This window comes from Haemorhous mexicanus, chromosome 8 (genome assembly GCF_027477595.1).
Source record: "Haemorhous mexicanus isolate bHaeMex1 chromosome 8, bHaeMex1.pri, whole genome shotgun sequence".
Lineage (NCBI taxonomy): Eukaryota > Metazoa > Chordata > Aves > Passeriformes > Fringillidae > Haemorhous > Haemorhous mexicanus.
Window position 1 is genome coordinate 7457077 of NC_082348.1, and position 14600 is coordinate 7471676.

The following is a 14600-nucleotide window of genomic DNA, read 5'->3' on the forward strand; positions in this document are numbered from 1 at the left end:
TCCAGATCCCCTCTGTGCTGTATGGCCCGGACAGGACCTGCCAGCTCCATCCTTTCCACATGCCTCAGGTTTTTGGATCTTGTTTTGTGCTCCTCTGGGAGGGTACTTTAACTTCAGCAGCTGGAGCCCAAAGCTGCTCTCTCATTCTGTGATTCCATCTGCCAGATGCAGCAGTTGAACCTGCTGCATGTATAACCCTGACTACCACATAATAAAACTGAGAGGAGAGTGAAAAGTCCACATGGTGGTTTTTATCCTGACTGTATTTATTTTAGATAAATATTTACCTATGCACACACAGCAGCACATACAAAGGAAAGGGCTATTTGCACTTTCTCTGAAAAGCTTTTGGAGATATTAATCTTTAATATTCTAGCTCAGCACAGCTCACAAGCTACACAATATCCTGCAGAAATCCCTTTCATTATCTGTAAAATGTCTCATAATGTTCTAGTCATAATTTGCTTTGACATTAAAATAGAAATGTTAATATTCTCAATATCTCCTTTCCTTGCTTATGTTCCTCAGGAAGATCTGGCAGCCCACAGAAGCCAGATGGTGACTTGAACTTCCCAAATGAACTGCCTGGCTGCTGCTGCTGAAAGGGATGGTTTTGCTCTCTCCTATCTCACCCTGAAGGGCATGTACCTAGTCCTTCCTTTGCTCTGGCACTGACTCCAGTCTATCCCTCCAGTGAAAAAAGGCAAAGAGGCTATTACTTGGAGATAGGTGAGACCAGGTGAGGAGAACATGCTTGAAGATGGAAGCAAGACCACTGTGAGAATACTTGGAGGGCTCTCTAAGGGACACAGGGCCATCTGCAGCCACACAGCTCCGAGGTGAAGTCAGGATGTCAGAGCAGGACTAGGACCAGTGTGGAGGCTACCAGAGGGACAAGGCAAGTCTAATATCAAGGCAGCAAGCAAGGCTAAGACAGAACTGATCTACAACCTAGCTCAGGCAAAATCTGAAGGGCCAGAGCTGAGCTTAACTGGGTCTCTATTTTGCTGGGACAAGGACTGTGGGGTGGGGATGCCTGGTGATGCTTATTAGAGCCATTAAGATCCATTACTGCCCTCTGACAATTACTCATTTTGATCTACTACCAAGTTTGTCCACAGCTTGACATCCAATTATACCATGAAGCTCACATCTCATTGCCAAGGCAGGAGCAGCAAGCAAAGGATTGAAAATTCCTGAACTACCCAATATGAGAACTTTGAAAAAACCGAAAAATAGTGTATGGCTGCAGTACACCACAGGGCAAGGACTAGGCCAGACCTGGTGTGCTCAGCACTCTGTCCTTCAAAGCCTGAAGGGTTGCGGAAGGCAGGCAGAGAGAGAAAGAGAAAAGTACAGACTATATTATGTCCACCTGAGCACCTGACCCCAACAGTGCATTGTCTCCTGCCCTCTTTGGGACAAAGATGATATGGTGAGTCTATCGAATCTCTCTTACAAGGCGGGACTGCAGGAGCTGGACCTGTTTAGTCTGGAGAAGACTGAGAGGGGATCTCATTATTGCATATAAATATCTCAAAGACAGCTGCCAAGAGGATGGTGCCAGACTTGTTTCAGCAGTGCCCAGCAACAGGACGAAGAGCACTGGCCAAAGTTTCACTTCAGCATGAGGAAGAATTTCTTTATATTGAAGGTGGCAGAGCCCTGCAACAGCTGCTCAGGGAGGACGTGGCGTCCCGCACTGAAGACATTCCGAGCCCACCTGGATGCATTCCTGTGTCACTGCATGGACCGAATGACCTCCTCAGGTCCCTTCCAACCCTCACAGTTCTGTGATTGCCCACGAAGGTGGTGGAGCCACATCCCTGGAGGTGTTTAAGGAAAGCCTGGACGTGGCACATGCTCTGTTTTGACACGGTGCCGTTCGGTCACTGGTCGGAGCCGGTGACCTCGGGGGCGTTCTCCATCCAGACTGACCCCGTGCTATACCCGCGACAACCAGAGATCGAGCAGCTCCCGCCGCCCTGAGGGCGCTCGACCGCTCCGCCCGGCGGGCGAGGCCGCGCCACCGCACGTCACGGGGCGGGGCGGGTCAGCCATCTTGGGCTCGCCGGGCAGCGAGCGAGCGGGCGGGGGCGGAGGCAGCGCCCGCCCTGCGGAAGTCCCTCGGTGCCGCCGAGCGCAGCCCGTCGAGCCCCGCCGGAGCCCAGGGCTGCCCGCCGTCCCCAGCACCGCCGCTACCGACCAGCATGGCAGGGCGGCTCCCGGCCTGCGTGGTGGACTGCGGCACGGGGTGAGACGCGGCCGCTGACAGCTCGGGGCCGCCCGGGGCGGGGCCGGGCGGGTTCCGCCGCCGATGCTGCTGCAGATGGCGGCGGGGGTCGCGCTGCCGGGCCGGGCAGCCGCGCCCGAACCGCCGCGGGGCCGGTACTGGGAGGGATGGAGCGGGCCGGGCTGGGCCGGGGGGAGCATCCAGCCGCCTTCCCTTCCCCGCCCTTCGTTCTCCGCCTGGCGGGAGCCGCGTCCCGGCGCGGCCCCGCTCGCTGCTCTCGGGCCGCCCGGAGCCGGTCGGGGCCGTCCCCATCGGTCCCGGGCCGGGGTGCGGGACCTTGTGCGGCTGCCGGACCTTGTGCGGCTGCGGGGCCGGGGGAGGCGAGCGGGGACGCGGCTCTCGCGGCTGCCCAGAGCCCCTGGGATCCCCGGCGTGGGGGAGTCGCCGCTCTGCCCGGCGCCGTCTGGGGGGATCGTGTGTATTTATTTTTTGTTTTAATGTGCGGATAATGTCATTTATTCTGTGTTACTTCTCTCTGTGGAAGAAAAAAACCCCTCCCCTTCCATCGAGCAGGCGCAGAGGAACTTCCTTAGTTTTGTCAAAGCCTCTTCCTGCTTTCGGGCTTTTATACCTTATAAGGCAGTTTTCAGTGTCAAACCTGAACCAAATCCGCTTTGGAAACGCTTCTTTTCGTTCAGCAGCTGCCAGGCGGTGGAGGGAACGCAGTGCCAGTGATCCCTAGCACCGGGAGCGGTGCGGGAGGAGGCCCCGGGGAGCCGGGCTGGCCTTTGCGCGGCTCCGGGGGCTGGGGCAGGGCGGCAGCCCCGGCGGGGCCGTGGGAAGCGGGGCCGGGCGGCTCCGCGGGGCCGCTCGCAGCAGAGCGCGCTCGGGCAGCGCCGACCGCGGGGCCGTCGGAAAGAGGAAACGGCTCCATCGGGCCCCTGTTGTTCATGGGAAGGGAAAACACTGCCGTGTTTCCAGAGCTCTTTAGCTGCCGCTGATGGCATACTGCTTCTTTAACTCGTTTTTTACTTTTGTTTCACTTCTCATCCCTCTTGCGAAAAATAAAGAAAAATTTCAATGAGTGCTCTGTAGATGCAGATATTTATCGTGCTTTCTTGAAAGAGTGTGTTCTGCAACCTAAGCAGTTGTTTGTGAAAGCACATGCTCATCATCCCCTCAAAAGAATCTGTTTAGTGTAGGACATTAATAAATCGGTCCTCAGGAAGAGCAGGTATATGTATGTGTGTGACTGATGTATGTCTAACACTTGTATGAAGAAGTCATTCCTGTAGTGAAAGCAGAATTAAAACTTTGAGTTCTGTGGGATGGAGGAAAGTTAGCACAGTGGGAATGAGGATGTGTAGCTGAGTGGGTAGAAGTATATGTGAATTTAACATGTGTATATCTGCTGTTTGTCTTTCAGAGCAAAAGTTTTCTAACTACTCTTCCACATGCCACCAGAGGCTTTTTCCCATCCCACATTTGTGTATCACCAGTAGTCCCATTAAAGGCAATAATTATATCTTTATAGGTTTGTAAAGTGCAGGTTGTGACCACTGGATTAGAAATTTGCTTAAGGCTTTCAGCAATGCCCTGCAGGAGCAGCATGCAAGCTCAGAGCTGTGGAAGAAATAACTTCGTGATTTGAGAGGTGTACCAAGGGACATGAATGTTAAAGCAAGTGTTCCTGGGGAAGATGTATGTGCAAGTACACCATTTATCAGCTTCACTTCAGATGATGTACTCTGTAATGTTCTTGAATGTGATGTTAGCCAAGTCTTGATCCTGTTTATTTATTTCCCTACAAATCTTGAAAAAATGTTCTAAGATGCTATTTTGTGCGCTGTATTTTTTTTAATGCAGCCCAGCCTATTTTACTCTCTAAGCTTTTCATTTCAGATGCATTTCATCATCCAGGGTTGTTATTCTGTAAAATTCTGCTTCAAGAAAGTGGGGCAAAGATTTGTAGTACTGTAAAGACTTGTAGTACTGTAAAGACTACAGAGTATTGGGGTGGTTTGAATTCAATAATTTCAGTAGACAAAAATGTAAGGTGGTGAATTTACAAAAGAAAAATATGATAGTTGAGATGTATGAGAAACAGCTGCGTAATAGTGCAGTGGGTTATGATAGCATAATCATGCTCTTTGCTTTTATTTTTCATTTGTTACAGCCCTCCCAGTCCATCTCACTTTTTTTGTGAGAGCACGAACTATGTCAGCCCTGTGCTCAGTGCAGATCAGCTGAGGTTTGTCTTCTGTCCTGTCTGCCAGAATGAAAGAGAGCAGACAAATTAAATATAGCCCCCAAAAAGAGGAAAAGAGGTTTTGAAAATACAGCCAAAACAGAAAGGGTGAAAGGAGCTGCCTTGCTTAGAACAGGCTTTAAATGTGCACTGGTTTTCCAGTAAGTAGGCTTTTTTTAGAGGAAAGGGTTGATAGTTTGTAATCTCAGGAGAATTGACCTCAATCAGCAAAAGGGCAGCTGTAGAAGTGGTATTGAAGAGTGTCTTCCTATGTCTTGTGCTTGTTCACAGTTCAGTTTGTTTATCTCAGTGTTAAATTTGGGGTGTTAAATTTTTTTCTAATATGTGTGTGCATTTTTGCTGGCTAAGACAGAGGAATGAGAAAGGCCGCAAAGTTGTAATTTTCAGCATCAGCCTGCACAGATTATACAAATGATAAGGACTTCTTTCAAAGCATAAAGAGGCAAAAAACACAGAAGAGATTGGGGAGATAACATGATGACTGTTGCTTGAGGTTTTAACAGCTCAGTCAAACTTTTTAGGGGTCATCTAAGTACATGTCATACAACTGGAGCTGGGAAATGGGTTTAATCAGTGACATGGCAATCAGATGCAACTGAAATTCTTCCAGTATTACATTTGTACTCTGAAATTTGCATTCTTTGCCGAAGCAAACTTGATACCTAGAAAATAAGGTAATTGATAGCTAGGAAGAGCAAGTAAATACTTGTGGTTTTAGAAGCTGCTTGTCTGAGGCACTGTCCTTTTAATTGTGCAGTATTTGTGCATGATAGGAAAAATCTGAAGAGCCCAGTTAGTTTAACATAACTGCTAAACCCAGTATTATTTAATTCTAGAACTGATAGCCTTGTCTAGTTTAGTTTTAAGTATATTGTTTGTTGGGTATTCTGTAGAACAACACTGTGGACCTTATTGTCAGGAAGTCTTTTTCCATGTTGGTAGTGAATTTGACTTCACTTGGTTGCTGAGAGCCCCTCTTTCTCTCCTTTCCACAAAAGATAGGCACCAGGTCCATGAACAGTGAGCTATGAACCTATGTGCTGCTTATATCCTTCAAACACTGGCAAATTTTTGATTTTCCTGAAGTAAGTAGATATGCTGTGAATGTGACTTACTTCATACTTGATGTATCTAAGAATTACATTCATTTTAAAACAAAAATTAAAAATAGAAAAATGAGATGGAGTTCTTCCCATAAAGTGTGTGAGCAACGTACCAAAGAAAGGAAAAGGCTCTTAGTCATTTTTTAATCACAGTAGGCTGCAGTCTTTTGCTCTGTGCCTTTTGGGTATTTGAATTGTTCTTGCTGCCTCTTCTACAGGCGAGCACAGCGCTGCCTGCGAGTCATGATTAAAAGCTCTTCCTACGCCACTTTGGAATTTAGCTTGATTAGGTTGACAAGTAGATTTTAACTGTGTCTTTCTGTGTGAATGCACTTTTTTTCGTTCACTGTGACTTGTATAACACTGAATTAGCTCATTTGGGGTGGCAGATAATTGCAAGTGTTCAAATTAATGGCTCTTCAGCTGAGCTGCAGTAAGTGGCTATGCAACTACTGCACTTCTAAAATGAGAACTTAATTATAGCACTGAAAAGGATTTACAGAATATTATTTGTATTTTCTATACCTGAGCTTTGTTTTCTGCAGGTTTGTGTGCCATCTTTCAATGGCTGCCAGGTGGATCCATTCAATACTTGAGTGTCAGTGGTGACGAGCTTCTCTAATGTACTCAGGACTCTTTTATTGGAAGGGTCATGACTGTTGGAAACCTTTTTCTTGAGTAAATTGGTTATATGATTGCGTGGAAAAAAACCCAGCCTGTTGTCATGGGTCTTGTTTTCTGCCTTCTCCTATGCCAAGCTTTTTATTTCCCTTTTTTATTTCCCATGCACAGGTTGCAAAAAGTGATGTATTTTTTTAACTTCTTTTTTGCATACTAGGGGTGAGTGAAAGGTTTTAGGGTTGACTTGAGAAAGACTTCCTGCTCTTGATGAGAACTCAGGATTTCTTGGACACCTCCTGAAAGTCTGGGTTCCCGCTGAGCTGAGAGCCAAGAGAATTGAGGCTGCTCAGGATTTCCAGGGTTTCTTGATGTGGAGTTGCAAGCTGTTCTTTGGAATGAGTCACCTACATCTCTGAGAGTTTCTTAGCTATTTTGTCTCTCTAACCAGTGCTGTGAATGGAGGAAGAGTAAATTTGAGCACACAGAACCTCAGAAAAGCAGAAGCTGGCTGGAGTGAGCTTTGCTTTGGGGAAATTCTCTACAAACCCTACTGCTCTAGTTAATCTTCATGCAACACCTCTATGGCTCTTAAGGAGAGCAAAGTGTTTATGGGTTCAGTGTCTTCTGATGTGATAAGGTATGACAGGATAATGTCATTCTGTTTCTCTTCTGGGTTTTGACCTGAGAGTGTAAATGAGTACAAGATTCATGAAAAGCAATAATCTTCCATAGACAGAAAAATCTGTGAGGTCAGAAATCCAGTGCTATAAAATCAAGGTGTAGGGGGAAGTAACAGCCTGTTTTGTGAGCTCTTGAACTTTTTACTATCTTATACCGTGCCTTGAAATTATTTTTCTTTCCTAATGTTCCAGGCATGGTTCATTTCTACAGGTTTTTCCAAGCCTAACTTATGTTTAGTATAAAGATTTCAGCACCATGATATTTTTACAGTTAATACTTCAACTGGATAGCTTGTCACAACCTTCTATGGGCTTCAGTCTTCATGAAAATTTTCTCTTTTGGTCTGAATTTTCTGTGTTGTGTCATCCCAGAAGTAATTTTTCAATATGGAAAGCATGGAAAAAATATTTTCTTGATGGCATTTGGAAAAAATCCTCTTCCAGGGTTTTAAGAGTATCTTTTGCTTGCCCGTGGCTGAAGTGTGGTTAGGGAGGGAGGGGGAAATGTCTCATCCTTCACTTGGAAAAAGGAATTGTACTAGGTTAAGAATTGATTTAATACATTTAAAAAACCTTTGCAAGGACACTTGGAAGGCTGAATGATGACCTGTGGTGTCTCTTGGATGATTCTAATGCATCACAGTCCATGTTGCAATACTAAATGCTCAGAGTATGCAATATTATTAGGAATAATAGGAGTTCAATTAGGAGTACATCTATTTCTGCTGACACACCCTTTTTTTTTTTTGGGTAATTCCATCGTAGGAATCAGTTTATATCTTGTTATATTTAGTGCATTCCAGAAGCCATTCAAGATGCATGGCACCTTCCAGTCCTTCAGTTTCTGCTCCTCTTTTCCTGTGTCTCACTTGTGCTTGATACAGAGGAAAGGGGCAATGGCATTTCAGGGTAGAGGGATCCACTTGCATCCCTGGGCTGGATCTGTTAAGTTAAAGATTAATGAACCTCCTTGTGTGAACTGCAGGGCTCCTGCTTGGGGCAGGGTTTGAGGTGTACCTGGGATGGGCAGGTGCCCTCCTTGTCCCTTGGTGTGTTTAGTACCTGGCTTGGACTTTCTGCCCAGCAAGTGTGTTGATTGCATGACTCCTAGGGACCTTTACTGGTCTAAATTAATTAAAAATGCAGTTTTTCTGAGTTCAGAAATATTGTACCAGTTCTGAGTAGTAATTCATGTTCTCTGTTGTTTTGTAGGCACGTCTAAGAAACTTTGCAGTGGGTCTGTTAGTTCATGCAATTGGAAAGTTTCAACATCGTGGCTCAACATTTAGTTTCATCATTGCAGGCTTTCTTTGGGACAGGCTAAAAGGTTTCAACAATTTCAAACAAACTTTTTAAAATAGAACTTTAAATGAATGCTTGTCCAAAGTTAGAAGACTTTAGAGAGTCAAGGTTAATTTCAAAGGTAAAATAACTAAAAACATACTTGGGTTTGTCCTCAAGGAAATTCCAAGTTCTTTTCTGCTCAGTGTAGGAAAAGGAATCTCTATTGCTTTAATCTTTGATTCTTTGATTTTTGATCACTGAACTAAAATATATTTAAGTGTACCAGTCTAACAGAAATCATCCTCGGGTAGATGTTTAAAGATACCAATTGGATTGCAAACTTGTTAGTGCCCATAGCGGGATCATTTAACCATCAAAATGAAGCATCAATCCTTTCCAAGTGCTACTAGTGATGTATTGCTGGGGTTTTGTTTATTCAGTTACATCCAAAATTGAAAAAAAGAATAATTTTATCTGCTGACTTAATGTAGGGTATAGTACGATTCATATCTTTTTATTTTTGTTCTGATCATGGGTTTGCATTTTTAAGGCTAGATGGAAAAACTCTAGCTGAATGTACGGTTTTGATTTTTTTCTGGGATTTCCTTTTTCTCTTTATTATTCTCTTGTGGTCAGTGCAAATGTTTGCAGCTGTGCACAGGATGTGTTTTGGCGTGCTCAGGCTGTAGAGAGCAAGATGCAGACAAGAGGTTGATAGTTTATTTTGATAGATAAATGCTATCAATGGATGAATCCAGATTGAAATTTTTATCATACCTCTTGTCTAGGTTTTCAGTATTAGTATTTTTTTTGTCATGACTTGCCTTAGATACAGAACATTGTTTGTCATCTGCAGGAGCTTTTACAATACCACGGCTTGCATACTTACTGTCAGACTGCAGAATCTCTGTGATCCTGTTAAATGAGACCTGCTTTTTATATTAAACAAGATTTACTGCTATGTTTTTGTCTGCAGCTGAGTTTTTTTCTACGAGCCAACTGTTTCTAATTGAAACAGTCTTTTATTACAAATGTGGTGTAACGTGATAAATATGTAATCTGGTGCTTTAGGTGCAAGCCTGCTCTTGATGGAAAACATTTGGTTACCTGCTGAAAGGCTAAAGTGATAATGGGGCAGATTGGGAATGCTGGGCCAATCCCTTGGTGCTTGCTGGGTGCTCCTGCCCTCCATCCCTGCTCTCCCAGGCCATTCAGTCTCATCCTGCCCTCTACACAGCTCTTGGGTCAAAGCTGGAGCTCTCAAGTGCTGAAACTGCAAATAGCAAGCACAAAAGCTCACCTTTTTTTTTTTTATGTGGAAGAACTTTACAGTTTTAGCTCCTTAATACATTTGCTTGAAGAAACTTTCAAGTCAAGTCAGGCTTTTTCTGCATCACAAGACTTAGATTTCATCTGTTTAATTTCTTCAAGTGCAGGATTTTGTTTATTGCAGGTTATGTATGTGTCCATTCAATTGATCCTTCCTTGCTTTATCTGTTGAAAAATATGTATAATTCATTCATTTTCTTGGTTTTTTTTTTCTTCCTGATAAATGTCTGTGCAGTCATAGAATATTCTGAGTTGGAAAGGACCCACAGGGATAATTGAGTCCAACTCCTGATGTTAGATTATTTTGGGTAAATGATGTAGAAAGTTGCCAAATAAATCTCCCCCTCATACTAAATAACTTACACTGTTAAGTAATTATTCATGTAAGGCTGCCAAACTTTTGGGCATTCTTTCCTCAGTATTTGGAAATACTGCATGGAGTAGGCAGGCTGTGAAAAATGCTCAGAAAGCCTGGAAAAATGAAATACAAATTTATTAAAAAGCCTGTCAGTATAGGTGAGTGCTGTGTGGGTGTGGTGTAACACAGAGGCACTGTTAAGACACTTGTTAACATGAATTAGTCTAGAAGTCTCAAAGGAAGCAGCAAGTAGAAAGGGAACATTTTGCCTCAAACTACTCTACTCTCATTATACAAAGATAATATCCAAAGCCATTTGCTCTTCTTATTTTAAGGAAAATGCAGTCAGAGAAAAGCTTTAACTTTTGTGTTAAACTGTATGCCAGCATTAAATATTAGAAATGGTTTTACAAGTACAGATTAAATTGGCAAAGACTATAAGTTTATGTGGTAGTATCATTAGGATGCCACAGTTTGGATTTTGTTAGTTGAAAACACTTTAAGTATGGGCTGGTTTCAAGTCCACTTTTCATGGCTCAATTATAAGCCAGTTTTTTGGACATAAATGCATCTTATCTTCCTCTTTACTTTCAGGAGAACTTTTCCAGAGCCAGCTTACCAGTGTTACTAATTTTTGGTTGGTTGGTTGATTTTCAAAGATTTGGTGGTAATAAACAGAAAGCAAAATTGAAAGTTGTTGCTCTTCTACTCCATCCAAATGGTAGTAAAGTTAGAAGCAGCACAATGCAGTAGCTTCCTCTGTTCTCCAGACTGGTGTTAAAAATGGCACCTGGAGACCTGTATTACACTGCATGTGTAATTTATTCTGAGTGCTGTGCAGCACAGGCTGCTTTTGTCCCCTTGTTCCTCTCGTGCCTCTAGTCTGGCTGTGTGCAGCTGTGTTGTGTCTTTGTGGTTTTCACTCCCCATTTTAGCTGGATTTTACTAGTGAGCAGTACAGTTGTCTGTCCTCTGAGTTGTAGAGGTAGCTGCTCATAAAAAGCAGCACTGGATAAATTTCTACACAAAAATAGAGATGCCTTTAAAGATAAATCAGTCTTTTTTTAAAGGTGGTTTTTGTCTATTTAGGAAATAAACCTTTGCTAGAAGCAATTCTCTTTCAAGCTGCTTTTAAGCTCATTTATTAAATTGCTCACCAATCTTCTTATGGTTTGTTTCACTGTGATAGTTTCAGTATGTGGCACAGAAGTATTTGTTGCCAAGGTAAAGGCTCTTGCTTGAGTGGGCTGGTATTTTGGGGGGGAAATACTGTAAAATGATAGTTTCAAACACACAGTAGTACAGTTAATTCCATGGTCAAGTTTGTAGACTGTGAGATTTTTAATACCTCTGCTACCTAGAGGTCCCATATGTCAGTGAAATACTGTACTCCCTTTTACCATCCCTTCATGTGACTTATCTGCAATTGAAGATTCTCTTTACCTGAGAGTGCTTCTGATCTTGTGGATTTTTTCCACGTATAGAGCAATTTCTTTGGTTTCCACTATTGATTACTTAAAACACCTGTTGATCAAAAATGTTTTCAAATTTGACAGAAGCAGCTGCTATTTAAAAATGCAAACTAGTAATGTGTGAAAGGTAAACTATATTAGCTAAAGATGTAAAATATGAAAAACATGGCTAATTTCAAAATCTTGCTGTCTTATGTTTTATCAAGGACATTTAAAAAGAGATAGTAAACTAATTTATTAATGCAAGTCCCATTTTCCTAATGTAATCAGTCCTTCAGGGACTTCTGCTGCTGCTTAACCAATTTGCACCTGATGCTAGAGCTGAGACCTTTTTTTAAGGGGCAAGACAGCTTTCCTCTTTCACTGGAATTTTCTCGTAATTTCTCTTCACATGATATGAGAAGTAGATACTTCCCATATGGAAGTTCAGTCCCATCTGGATGAGAGAACAATCCTGATACAAGAAGGATGATAGAAGGAAAACAACAAGTAAAATCATAAGGGCTTGTTCAGGCTTTTCAGTCACATGGGGCTCTGTGTATGAAGACTAGGAATTCATCCATGTTTGAGAAATGCTTCATTTATTTTTTAGGCAGCTGTTATCAGAAGATATCAGACAGTAAAAACATGGTATCTATTTTATAATCCCTGTCTATGCCAGTTAAAACAAGAAAGCCCTTTTTGATAAAGTCTTTGATGGACAGACCATGTGTAAGGAACTGGTATTGAAGAGAAGAATCCCTTTCCACTCTGTTAAAAAACTTGGAGTTTTTGCCATGAGATTTTTTTTCATGCCCTCTTGAATATATTACCAGGTGCATGTTCTCCATAAAATCTCCACAGTCTGATCTTTTCTGTAGTGCCTTCTATATCCTGCTTTACATGATTACAATTTTTTGAGTTAAGATCATTTAGCCAGCAATGAACATGTGTTGAATGATGAGTGTTGCAATCATCTTATTTTCTGTGTTTGGCCCTTGTTTCCTGGAGTTTTTTTTCCACGTGGTTTCAGTAAAGAAATGCAGAGCACTCCTGCCTCAGGAGAGTTCATAAACACATGGGAAGAGGCTCTCAAGGGAAATGGGAGATTGGCTCCAGACCCATTTGCATGGAAGGGGATATGGAGCAGAGATCTCCTGCTGCCTTAGCAAGTGTGACACCTTGCAAAAAGGCAGTATCAGCTTACATTTAAGAATAAATGCATTTAACTGTGTAAAGCCTAATCTAATCACTGGATTTTAGACTTGCTTGGAGCATCACCACTTGGATGTGTTCTGCGTAGGAACTGAGGTGTGTTTTAGGTAGGGAAACCTTGCTGGGCTTGATGTATGGGCTGTGGTACACATGAAAACAGAATGTTAGCAGTTACACACGTATGGTGCCTGGGAAACCCATTGCATCTGCAGGGTGAAATACAGGCAAAGGATGTGTTGTATTTGGAGTGAGAACTTGCACAGAAAGACTGTGGCTCAGATGGTGAACAGTAATTCAGAACCATCATGAAGAGAGCAGTTTGAACAAGAAGAAAAAAATAGCCCTCTGAACAAAATGCCCTTGTTTTGCTGATGATGCTCCTTGAAGGTAAACCAGAAAGACACCATTTTGATTTCCTGTCAGTTTTGGGTTTTATATTCCCACTTGCTTTACTTTTCCCACAGAAAAATGGTTCCTTTTTTTGTTTGTTTTTCAAGTTGCTTTGTAACTTTCCAGTGGGACCAGCATTGCAGGTACATCTTACTTCTGTTTGTGTGTGTGCGTTTTAAATGTGTGACATTTCTATTAGCCCAGGTCATTAGGAGTAGCTGAGGAATAGGCTGCAACCCAGATTTACTCTAGGAATTGGAGATCAGGTGATGCTTGTCCTTGAGTGCTCTTGTCTGCTTGTGCTCAGTTAACTCCTGTCTTTGTGTGGAGCTGTCAGAGAAATGGCACAATTTGTGTTGGACCCCCTCCAGCTCTGTGGTACTTCAGGAGCAGCTGGACAACTGCATTGCCCACGAAGCAGTTGTCCCGCTATTCCTCACTTTTGTTGAATTGCAGTTGTGTTTGAACTAGGGTGTATAACTTGGGAGAATGGCATTTCTTGTGGGTAGGAAAGCAGTGGAGCAAAGGCACATGGTCATAGTTTGTGGTTTGCAGATGGAGGTTTGGTAATGACATCCTTGTTACAAGTTCTTACCCTCAGCACTGTTTCCTCTTGGCTTTAAAATTGTCTGCGTGACTAATGCACAAGTAACCTCCCAGTGACATTGCTTTTGTGTCACAGCCTCAGAAACATCTATTCTAGGTGAGAGAGCACATGTAAGAAATCCCATTAGTGCTGCTGAGAACATTGTGGGAAGCCCTTTGGCTGTCCTTCCAGAGAGCTTTTGGGCAGAGAGTGCAGAGCTGCTGTGCACTTTCAGGATGTGAGTTTTTGAGGGTGATGATCACATGCTGAAGATATTTCTCTGCTGATAGGTGAGATAGAGGTTAGTAGAGTCAACTCAGAAGGAACCTTCATTAGTTGCTCTCCCAAACCTGTTTTGCTTTGAATGTCTATTACAAAAAGATAATGTTTATTTATCACATCTCTGTAGACTAGAGAGTGGTGCTGCCTTTTGGAGAAGGTATTACAGGGAAGTCACTGGGAAATACCAGCACTACATATATATATATATATGTATAATATATGTATGCATGCTGAGAGAGAGTGTGGGAAACAGTGTATATGGTTCTCCATGTCCATGTATACATGCACATATGTATAGAGAATGTGTACTTGGATACTCTTGAATACTCTGTAGCTGATTTTCTGAACTAAAGGCCATGATTATCCAACAAATTTTTGCCTGATTGTTTCTTAGAGGTTTTTTCCTTTTTTTTTTTTTTTTTTTTTTTTTTTATGAGCTAGTAGGCCTACAGAAACACTTCAGGGAGCTGAATGCAGAGAAGTAGGAGGGAAACACCCCAACAGTCCAGGCTCTCACCTTTGGGATTTTGTAAATCAGTTCTGTGTTACAGATTTTAATAGAAATCAGCTTATACCATTACTGTGCTGTGTGCAGTGCCTTGTGCCCTTACTGCTGAATGCCCCAGATTCCATATGGGAAAGCTGAGTCCAGGTCTCATTAATGGGGTGTGCCTGCCTGTCTCCATGCAAGTCCCTTCTGCCACTCTTCAAATCTGGGTAGCAAGACCAGGGGTGATTTATGGAAAATCCAGAGTTGGTACTGCCTTATGATATCTCTACTATCAGGATTCTTTTTCTG

At 42.9% G+C, this 14600-nt stretch overlaps 1 protein-coding gene across 1 annotated transcript in view; it reads left to right on the top strand.

Moving 5' to 3' along the window:
• The first annotated feature begins 2076 nt into the window (after positions 1 to 2076).
• Positions 2077 to 14600, top strand: part of ACTR3 (actin related protein 3) — a 28647-nt gene continuing 16123 nt past the window's right edge. Inside the window, exon 1 of the mRNA XM_059852597.1 lies at positions 2077 to 2254. Coding sequence (XP_059708580.1) covers positions 2211 to 2254 — 44 coding nt within the window. The 5' untranslated portion in view covers positions 2077 to 2210. The remainder of the gene's footprint in view (positions 2255 to 14600) is intronic.